Source organism: Haliotis cracherodii, unplaced genomic scaffold, assembly GCF_022045235.1.
Source record: "Haliotis cracherodii isolate W230 unplaced genomic scaffold, xgHalCrac1.p SCAF_31, whole genome shotgun sequence".
Taxonomy (NCBI): domain Eukaryota; kingdom Metazoa; phylum Mollusca; class Gastropoda; order Lepetellida; family Haliotidae; genus Haliotis; species Haliotis cracherodii.
In genome coordinates, this window is record NW_027266288.1 from 608,966 (window position 1) to 620,918 (window position 11,953).

At 42.6% G+C, this 11,953-nt stretch overlaps 1 protein-coding gene across 1 annotated transcript; it reads left to right on the forward strand.

Annotated features, from left to right (window-relative positions):
• The first annotated feature begins 5,533 nt into the window (after nt 1–5,533).
• LOC139477122 (fibrinogen-like protein A) lies at nt 5,534–10,380 on the forward strand. Its single transcript, XM_071259673.1, has 5 exons — nt 5,534–5,759; nt 6,665–6,789; nt 6,938–7,034; nt 8,856–9,020; nt 9,656–10,380. Exons 1-5 carry the CDS (start codon nt 5,591–5,593, stop codon nt 9,868–9,870), a joined length of 771 nt encoding a protein of 256 aa, XP_071115774.1. The 5' UTR covers nt 5,534–5,590; the 3' UTR covers nt 9,871–10,380.
• Nucleotides 10,381–11,953: the final 1,573 nt, after the last annotated feature.

Genomic DNA, 11,953 nt, shown 5'->3' on the forward strand with positions numbered 1-11,953 from the left:
GAAGAAATCATGATTCATCGCTTAACCAAACTCGTCTCCAGTTTCTCAAAATCCAAGGCTGTAAGGTATGGCACCGAGGCAAGCATCGCTGTCGATTGATCTGTTACAAAACAGGGACGATAAATGGTCTTCTGGTTTGGATTCCAGCCTCGTGAAGATGGCTCCTGATAGTCTGGTCCGATATCCTCCTCAAACCAGGGATGCGTCCTGCAGTCTCCGTTACTGTGGCATTGCGATGACGTAGGTGGAACAGTCGAATGTAGTGATCCTGTGCAGGGGAGGTAACTCTTTGTCGGCCGGTTCTTTGACGGTCTGCAGTGGAATTGAACTGTGTGTATCGGTCCCAAGGCGGCACATGGTGCTGTGGTGGACGCTGAAGTGGCGTGCAACAGAAGACTCCCCTCTTCGGATACGTCCTATGGCGATGTCCCGATGGGCAGCGCTGAGTCTCGGCATTTTCAAACTTGAAAAATGTTGACATTTTTTAACAAGTGTGAAAACAATGCCGTTTAAGACATTGCAAATCGACAAAGCTGCGTTTTGACACACCGTTTGTCGAATATCACGCCACCAACATTTTCCAATAACATACATAGCCAATTTATATACCGGATTTGTTGTGTAGTCAGGTTCAATGAACTAAAAACTACCTGTGCGTTTCCTTTTTTGAAGAGTGTATGTCTATAACACACAAACATGATAACACGAGCCTTGCAGTCTGCAGATTAACAATCAGCCATTAAATGAAATATTCAACAGGTATGACAATTGCCTGGTTACAGTTGCCTGGTTAAAGTTGTTCTAAATATTGAGTGTTAAGGGAAGACCAAGCACAAGTTGTCATCAGCCTTCAATCGAACTGATAAATAAACAAGTATTTGTACCATGTTCACCCCAGCAAACACGAATGTAAAGTATATATAGTTCGGTTTAAATGCCGCTTTTAACAGTATTCCAGTTATATCACAGCGTGTAAGCTTAATGTGGGAGGAAAGCCCGAAGTGATGCAGGTGAAATGTCGGTGAAACCCACCAGCACGGGTATAGTGCTGACAAACCTACAAACATAATCGGGTCGAACCGTGATTTAACCCCCAAAATCATAAGTTTCTGGCTTGCCCAAGAGACACAACTCTGCACACGCGTGCCCCAATTAAGTAATAGATCTAGATGCATTATTGGCGTCATACTATGTTCAGTGACATTTGTCGACTTTCCAGCTGACCAGAGATATCGACCACACCTGTAGGATGGACCTCATCTTGATGGTTAACTCCCATGAGTTGCTGGGTAGAAGACGATCCCATCTCTTTTAATGGAGTGTGGCGGTTATCAAGATGAGACCAATAGCCTTTATGAATATTCAATTCCATATTGCCTGTATGTATTGGCGTAGATCAAATAAGATGGCATTGGGTGTCCATTTCGAAATCAATAACATTGATAACCACCACATTAGTAACATTCACAAAACCTTGAAATTATAACAATAACATTAACAACGTTGATTATTTTTAGTTGCCAGAAAATTCCGGGGATATCCCGATTTACACCACACCAACTGCATATTTTTCAAGAAGATGAGTCCTGGCATGTGTGTGAGTGTGTTTATGAGATGGAAATGGAAACCGTCTTCCGTCTAAAATACACATAATCTGAAGTTTCGTGTTCATAAGGTTTTCGGGAAAGTATACCACTGATACTATTTGCCATTTGGACTCTATTATATCGACACTGAAATTGTTATCCACGTCACACACACCATGGTCACTACATCGTGTTTACAGAAAACGCCACCATGTTCCACACGATCTTGTACTCTGCTGAAAGGATGGAACGCCACACCCAGGGCTGTCATTGTGAACCTGGTGATGCGTATGAGGTCACGGTTCACCGATGGGTACTTACACAGACGTGGTTACACACGATACTGACTGTAATGCTCTGTGTGGCATCAGTTGGAGAACATGATGTGCACTTAGAGAGAGGTGGTTACACACGATACTGACTGTAATGCTCTGTGTGGTAGCAGTTGGAGAACACGATGGGTACTTACACAGGGGTGGTTACACACAATACTGACTGTAATGCTCTGTGTGGCAGCAGTTGGAGAACACGATGGGTACTTACACAGGGGTGGTTACACACGATCCTGACTGTAATACTCTGTGTGGCAGCAGTTGGAGAACATGATAAGTGCTTATACAGGGGTGGTTACACAGAATACTGACTGTTATGCTCTGTGTGGCATCAGTTGGAGAACATGATGGGTACTTAGAGAGAGGTGGTTACACACGATACTGACTATAATGCTCTGTGTGGTAGCAGTTGCAGAACATGATGGGTACTTACACAAGGGTGGTTACACACGATACTGACTGTAGTGCTCTGTGTGGCAGCAGTTGGAGAACACGATGGGTACTTACACAGGGGTGGTTACACACGATCCTGACTGTAATACTCTGTGTGGCAGCAGTTGGAGAACATGATGGGTACTTACACAGGGGTGGTTACACACAATAATGACTCTAATTCTCTGTGTGGCATCAGTTGGAGAACATGATGGGTACTTACACAAGGGTGGTTACACACGATACTGACTGTAATGCTCTGTGTGGCATCAGTTGGAGAACATGATGGGTACTTACACAAGGGTGGTTACACACGATACTGACTTTAGTGCTCTGTGTGGCAGCAGTTGGAGAACACGATGGGTACTTACACAGGGGTGGTTACACACGATACTGACTTTAGTGCTCTGTGTGGCAGCAGTTGGAGAACATGATGGGTACTTACACAGGAGTGGTTACACACGATACTGACTTTAGTGCTCTGTGTGGCAGCAGTTGGAGAACACGATGGGTACTTACACAGGGATGGTTACACACGATACTGACTGTAAAGCTCTGTGTGTGGCAGCAGTTGGAGAACATGATGGGTATTTACACAGGGGTGGTTACACACGATACTGACTGTAAAGCTCTGTGTGTGGCATCAGTTGGAGAACATGATGGGTATTTACACAGGGGTGGTTACACACGATACTGACTGTAATGCTCTGTGTGGCATCAGTTGGAGAACATGATGGGTACTTACACAGGGATGGTTACACACGATACTGACTTTAGTGCTCTGAGTGGCAGCAGTTGGAGAACATGATGGGTACTTACACAGGGATGGTTACACACGATACTGACTTTAGTGCTCTGTGTGGTAGCAGTTGGAGAACATGATGGGTATTTACACAGGAGTGGTTACGCACGATACAGACTGTAGTACTCTGTGTGGTAGCAGTTGGAGAACATGATGGGTACTTACACAGGGATGGTTACACACGATACTGACTGTAAAGCTCTGTGTGTGGCAGCAGTTGGAGAACATGATGGGTATCCACACAGGAGTGGTTACACACGATACTGCCTGTAAAGCTCTGTGTGTGACAGCAGTTGGAGAACATGATGGGTATTTACACAGGGGTGGTTACACACGATACTGACTGTAAAGCTCTGTGTGTGGCATCAGTTGGAGAACATGATGGGTACTTACACAGGGATGGTTACACACGATACTGACTTTAGTGCTCTGTGTGGTAGCAGTTGGAGAACATGATGGGTATTTACACAGGAGTGGTTACACACGATACAGACTGTAGTACTCTGTGTGGTAGCAGTTGGAGAACATGATGGGTACTTACACAGGGGTGGTTACACACGATACTGACTGTAATGCTCTGTGTGGCAGCAGTTGGAGAACATGATGGGTATCCACACAGGAGTGGTTACACACGATACAGACTGTAGTACTCTGTGTGGTAGCAGTTGGAGAACATGATGGGTATTTACACAGGGGTGGTTACACACGATACTGACTGTAAAGCTCTATGTGGCATCAGTTGGAGAACATGATGGGTATCTACACAGGAGTGGTTACACACGATACTGACTGTAGTACTCTGTGTGGTAGCAGTTGGAGAACATGATGGGTATTTACACAGGAGTGGTTACACACGATACAGACTGTAATGCTCTGTGTGGTAGCAGTTGGAGAACATGATGGGTACTTACACAGGGATGGTTACACACGATACTGACTGTAAAGCTCTGTGTGTGGCAGCAGTTGGAGAACATGATGGGTATTTACACAGGGGTGGTTACACACGATACTGACTGTAAAGCTCTGTGTGTGGCATCAGTTGGAGAACATGATGGGTATCTACACAGGAGTGGTTACACACGATACTGACTGTAGTACTCTGTGTGGTAGCAGTTGGAGAACATGATGGGTATTTACACAGGAGTGGTTACACACGATACAGACTGTAGTACTCTGTGTGGTAGCAGTTGGAGAACATGATGGGTATTTACACAGGGGTGGTTACACACGATACTGACTGTAATGCTCTGTGTGGCAGCAGTTGGAGAACATGATGGGTACTTACACAAGGGTGGTTACACACGACACTGACTGTAAAGCTCTATGTGGTAGCAGTTGGAGAACATGATGCGTACTTACACAAGGGTGGTTACACACGACACTGACTGCATTGCTCTTTGTGGCATCAGTTGGAGAACATGATGGGTACTTACACAGGGGTGGTTACACACAATACTGACTGTAATGCTCTGTGTGGCAGCAGTTGGAGAACATGGTGTCACAATGTAACCTTGTCCTGCTTCTATCGCTGACTATATCAAGTTGCTTTTGTAATATATTTAGAAGTTAGAAAGAATACTGTTATTTTACCCAACGTGTTTTTATTATCCTAGGATATATTTGATCTTCAAATACTTGGAAGGTGTAGAGCATTTTTCTACACCTAGATTCATCAGATCTGACACGATGACCAAAACGCAAGAAATGGAAAAATACATGACTGTGATATTTGTAAGATTATTTGGTATACTGGTTTGGTTTGTGCCATCGGTCAAATGTCCACTTAGCATTTACAACAACTACTTCTACAATAAGCTTGATATAATTTGAACAAAAAATTTTAAAGCACTGTTATTCATCTGTCATAGAGCAATAGTATATATATGTTATCCAATTCACTGAGTACATATACACGTATTCACACACACATGAGCACACTCATAAAATCGGGATAAACAAACAGACATTCGATGTACGTGTGTAGATGAGATAGGATAGTTATTCCCTGTCACATTGTTTAGATATTACTTAAATGAAGACTTGTAAATGAAGACATCTGACCTTTAAACGTGATTTCATTTTGTTAAATGTTGGACAATGATTATACAATTGTTAACCAAGTGGTAGACAATGTGTAGATAAGTGTCAGACAATTGATAGACAAGTGCGTGCATTGGGAGGAGAAGGATGCTAGAGAGGACCGGGCTAATGGCCTACTTTAGTTTCAGCTGAAACTTAATTCATTCGGTATTGTTTGTCCTTTCAATGTACAAGTACCAATGCAGCATAGAAATATACAAATGTTCACAGTCACGTGACTCATATTCATATTACATGTGCAGAGTATTTTGATTGACATTAAAGTCTGCCTATAAAATTAAAGTACCCCACAGTCAAGCATACATTCACTCGGATGACATACAGTCTCTGTCAACAGCATGGTGTTCCGACTTTGTCTCTGTGTGGTCTTACTGTGTGCTTGTGGATATGCTAACATATCCAGTGACTACTGCCAGGTTCTGGACAACTACGACACCTTTAAGACATCCATGGACAACTTTCTGGCTTCTAGGGATGAAACCTGTGGGAACACGGACATGCGCAGTGGTGAGTAGCTAGCAGCCGTCACTTTGCCATCCCACACATGGCATTCGTACCATGTTAGTTTTGTCTTCCAATTACTCTATATTCCAGCTTATCAACAGGTGGTTGATCTGATCCAGAACTATTTTACTCATATCAAATGTGTCCCATCTTTGAGTACTGAAGAGCTTATCTTAAGTGGGTTTGCAAACATCTTTACAGCACTGACCACGTAAATTCTGGTCTAGGCCTAGTGACATGGATGTGGTATTGGTACTGACGTGTATCATGTTTAGGAGATAAAAGTAACCGTGTGTTCGGTTACAAAATCCCATCAACATCATCTACAGTAACCTAGTACGTGTATATCCTTTCTACGAAGGATCAAGCGCGAATACATTGTTGACAGAATTGAGTAAAGTTGTTGTCTGCAATAACAGAAACACAGAAAATAACAATAAAGTGTGCTTTGTTCTGCTCGAGATTTGATTTTAACATCATTATAATTTATTTAGCACAACTAGTTCATTAGTCAACATAAACTTCTTCACCACAAGCCCCACTTATGAAATCATAACGCTCGTTGTGACGCAAAAGATATGTCAGTCAGCTACAACAAGGCGAAAAGTTCAAGCTCTCTGTTGTCCCTGAAACATGAAATACACTTTCATTGTTGATTTCCTTCGTCTTTTCGCCCAACACATAGTAACCATAACTGATTTTGTAACCTGTAAATACATATTGATATGTTTGTATGCCTACCGACTATGACTGAGAAAGAAGTAATTTTTTTTAATATGACCTTCCGCGTTGATGCTGCAGTCATTATCAACTGTTTCAGTCAGAGTTTGATAGAACGATTTGAAACCTTTGAGTGAGCAATCAGAATTGACCATTTTCCTTGTTCATGCACAATTCATGTTTAATAGATTGCAGGAGCATCCTGAACGAGTTTCCCGAAGCTGAAGACGGAGTTTACCGGATCAAGCCGACAGACGGGAAGGGGTCATTTCTGGCCTACTGTGACATGACCCAACACGGTGGAGGATGGCTGGTGAGTTGGAGACACTATTTGCGGCATGACATTCTTCCTTCATTGTGTTTGCTATTGGTGTTCTTTTTATTTGTCAAATGGAGTAATAGCTTTTATTAACATATTTCTCTAGATTTTGACAATCTGACACTGAAATTTCAATGTACAGGTTTTTCAAAGGCGACAGGATGGATCAGAAGATTTCTATCGAACCTGGTTTGAATACATGGATGGATTTGGAAACCTTACAAGAGAATTTTGGCTTGGTGAGTACAAACTGCAATTCGTCCTGAATAAATATTTAGCGTATCTGTGACGTCATCCCCATATGTTTCTGTGTGTGTGGTATGTGTGTGTGCGTGTGTGCGTGTGTGTGTCTGCGTTTGTGTGTGTGTGTGTGTGTGAGATAACGACCTAATATGTTCCTATCTCCAGCTCTGTGTGTGAGTGAGTGAGTGATAGCATTATTATAGCCATAAAGCAAGGGGTATGTGCACGTGTGTGTGTGTGCAGTGTGTGTGTGTATGTGTACGTGTGGGGTATGAAAAAACATTGATACGAGGAACCGTATGTAACAAAATGTTGTGGAGAGAACAATTAGTGATGGTGATTGTAGTCATCTCAGTTATCAGTACAAAAAAACGTCCCAAGCGAAGCTCAGCTACCACCAATAACGCGTATGTCCGCCTTTGGAATCGATAGCGGCCTGGGATATCTCCTGTCCAGGTAGAGACGAGTATGCGAGTCACATCCTGGAGAATGGTAGCCCACTCGGCCTTCAACGCAAATGCCAACTGCTGCAACGTCTGTTGGTGTGGTTGAGCCGTCGGCGTAGCCGTCTCTCAAATTCATCCCACAGATGCCTTATCGGGTTCAAATCCGGTGATCTGGAGTACCAGTGAAAAACATCAACTTTGTTGTTGTGTAGAGAGGCTCTTGTGATCCGTGCTGTATGCGGTCCAGCGTTGTCCTGCTGGAATACACCGTTGCCTTAGGCTGCAATTGGGAGGACGTGTGGTTGGAGAATTTCCTTGATGAATCCTTGAGCCATAAGAGTCCTCAAGATATGGACCCAATTTGTCCTGCCATGATGAGAGAAAGCCATCCACATCATAACTCTACCCCAACCAAACCTGTCCACTTCTGTACGCAGTTTCGGGCGTAAAGTTCTCACCGACGTCTGTAGATCCGTGCTCTTCCATCCCCTCGCTAAGAGGAGAAATCTTGATTCGTTTCTGAACCAGACATCTCTCCATCGCAGGTGAGGCCATACCCTGTGTTGACGACACCAATGCAGTCGTTGTTGAACATGTTGCTCGTGGACCTGTTGCTTTTGAACGGTTTTGTACACTCTGGTCGGCGAAACTGCGCAGTCCGGGTATTTGGGATGCGGTTGAGGTGGCTGTGGTTGTCCTTTCACGGAGGTGGCGCAGTCGGATGTAGTGATCTGGGGCGGGGTGGATACTCTAGCCGTGTGATAGTGATTGGCGCTGCATTGAAAACCGTGGCTACAGCTGATCGGGATTCCCCTGCCTGCAAGTAGCATTCAATGTGTGCAGCCCCATGGCCCTTTTGTTAATGCACTGGGTGCGTTTTTCCCAATCGTCCTTGTTGTGATCATTGTGATCAAGGAAATTTCTCACTGACACTATAACACATTAAACTTCTTTATTTTGCACCTCTTGGCCCTCTAATTTTCCTTTTATGGCCAAACATATCCGTATTGCGTTACTTGTATATATATACGAATATGAGTATGCGCGTCCGAGAGTGAGTGCATGCGTGTGTACGTGTGGTCGGTGTGTATGTTTGGGTAAGGTGTGTGTGTGTGTGTGTTGGGGGGGGGGTGCAGTATTTTGCTCGTCACGCTGCACCCGTATGTTTCCCCACATGGGTAAAATTAATGTATCATGTCCCATCATAGTGTTGCTGGAATATTGCTACACACAGTGCTAATCTGTAATCATTCACTCTGTTCCTTGATACAAGCGTTTCCATCCATCGTAATTGTTTAGTTTTAAATTAATATAATGTGTGACTGGAGTCTCAAGGCCTACGGTAGAAAGTACAGTCGAGTCATATTTCAGGAAATGAGAAGATACACAGACTGACGAAGCAGAAAACCTATGAGCTGCGGATCGACCTGGTGAACAAATCGGGAAGTCACTTCTATGCCGAGTACAACAGCTTCCATCTGGGCAGCATGTCTGAGTTCTACACTCTGTTCGTTGGGAACTACTCAGGGACGGCTGGTGAGAACGTTAAATATTTAAAGCAACAGTTTAATTTTAATTTGAAAGTCAGGGACGGCTGGTGAGAACGTTAAATATTTTAAGCAACAGTTTGATTTTAAATTGAAAGTCAGTTTTATGGGTGTTAGAAAGTTATGCAATCTCTTTAGATATACACAAGTTAATTTGTCTTATTGAAGTGGTTTAAGTACAGGAAAGTAAACATTTCCGTCATGAAACTATGAGACTCAACCGATACCACATCATTCCTCATTTCTGCTGTTAACGAAAACTTCGCCTTTATTTTGTCATTTTGAGACATTCCAACATAGATTCACGTTTGGTTTCACTTTAAATTGACATATCAAATCTTATCCAAGCATAAGATTGGGAGGCATTGCATCGATGAATACAGTGTATCCTACTTGATGACATCAGTTGCATATGTATTGGATTGATTTATCGCATCATTTACATTAGCAAGTATATGATATATGAAATGTCTATATCTCTTTGGAAGGTATGAACCCTTACACACCACGAAGCACTCTGTCCACAATCTTTCATCCTTCAAAACCCGTAAAATAATAAGAGTAGGTGATCTACTAAAGGATACAGTAACACAACAAAATTCATTGGTCTCCGTTCATTTTCAGGAGACAAGATGTTGTATCATAACAACAGCAGATTCAGTGCGAAGAACCTGGATCTGGATGCAAACTCCGTGAACTGTGCTGTAGCTAAGAAAGGGGCGTGGTGGTACAAGGACTGCCACTACTCAGAACTCAATCTGCTGTACAGCAAAACACTTTACTGGAGGGGTTTGTCAGGTGTAACATCTTCATCCATGAAAATCAGACCTCTCAACTAACTCATGATTGTTTTGTTTCGTTATTTCCGAAATGTAAAACACAATCCTATCCATTTGTATAACCAGCGTGAATATATATTGTAGGTAAGTAGCAAATCGTAATTTGTCAATCATTCTCACACTCTCAAAGGAACTGATAATGTCATGTTTTTTGTTTGTCATACCAGTTCACTAATTTATCAGGCGATCCTGTAGAGGTACTAGTATCTAGTTCCGTGTTTGAAGTAGGAGCTAAAAGCTGAACTCTCACATTAGTGTTACATAGTCATGTAAACATAGTATTACTTTATACAAGAACCGTGTGTTGTTTAGACTGCTGACACATTTCGAGAAAGGCAAGAAGTGGAAGGATGCACTCTTACATTATGATTTTGTAGACTTACAGAGTACGAGAAACACGGTTTATTAAGTCTACTGATGTGTTCTATGAAACGGGATTAAGATGAGAAGTGATTTTTACTTTAAACGTATGCAACAATTCCTCCCAACTGAATAAACCCATTTCCTTTATCTTACATTCTGTTGAACACTTGCGCCGTATCTCAAAGAGGAAACTGGCATCAACGTGTGAGTAAGGTAGGTATTTACAGCCGCTTCCAACAATATTTCCGTTATATTTTGACGTGTAATTGAATATAGGATGGAGTCCGAAGTAACGCATTTCAAACCCATCACCATTCATCATGACACTTTCCAGAAGGTCACTGGGCCCCATGGAAGAAGAATAGCAATCGTTTTCTTTCTGTAAGTATTCTTATAGGGTTTTCATCAAAAATCAATCCCTAAACATTACAGGCCTGTCTGTTGTGGTACAAAACGCAGACTGACGCTGTAATATTGTCATACATCAAACTCCTGCGGACCAGATAAATAATACGACTTATCCGGGATTCGACACATCCGACACGACCTTGTTACGTTCCGACCTATCCATCAGATAACAGAAAACATATATACACAGTAAGAATTAAACATAGACGCATTTGTCTGACCAACATTTATGCATTTACATAAGAACACCAAAATAGTTGAGTCCGACTTATCAGGGCATAGTTTAACTCTTGGGACTATAAATGTAATTTTAGACAATGGGGAATTGGACACATTATTTAGATGTGAAATATATTTCAACATTCCTGCAAACATTAACGCAGTTGTACACGAGTATAATTACTGAGAAACATAGAAATATAACGTCAGCGCCAGACAATAATCAGTTTGGATTATACGCCAAAACACAGTTTGCATTAAAATGTAACTGTTTGATAACGGCCTGACGCTGCACATCCGCAAGCTGTCATCCTTCAAAACCTGTATATCAATAAGAGTAGATTATTCAGAAAAAGAGACAGTAATACTCCAGCAATACGACGGCGGCCTGTAAATCACGCCTCACGAGCATTACCAAATGTACACAGTCCCACTTGTTCATCACGCTCATCTAGACTCTACTTTCCATGGTCCTGAGGAAAGTTGTCTCTAGACTCTACTTCCCATAGTCCTGAGGAAAGCTGTCTCTAGACTCTACTTCCCATGGTCCTGAGGAAAGCTATCTCTAGACTCTACTTCCCATGGTCCTGAGGAAAGCTGTCTCTAGACTCTACTTCCCATGGTCCTGAGGAAAGCTGTCTCTAGACTCTACTTCCCATGGTCCTGAGGAAAGCTGTCTCTAGACTCTACTTCCCATGGTCCTGAGGAAAGCTGTCTCTAGACTCTACTTTCCATGGTCCTGAGGAAAGTTGTCTCTAGACTCTACTTCCCATGGTCCTGAGGAAAGCTGTCTCTAGACTCTACTTCCCATGGTCCTGAGGAAAGCTGTCTCTAGACTCTACTTCCCATGGTCCTGAGGAAAGCTGTCTCTAGACTCTACTTCCCATGGTCCTGAGGAAAGCTGTCTCTAGACTCTACTTCCCATGGTCCTGAGGAAAGCTGTCTCTAGACTCTACATCCCAAGGACCTGACGCTGAGACAGAATGAGCCTTTCCAGGACATGGCTATGATTTGAATACAGTCCTGCCAAGTGTATTCATTTGTACATTTTTCGACCAAGACAAAAAAATTATGTTGCTAGAAGAGTACTTGT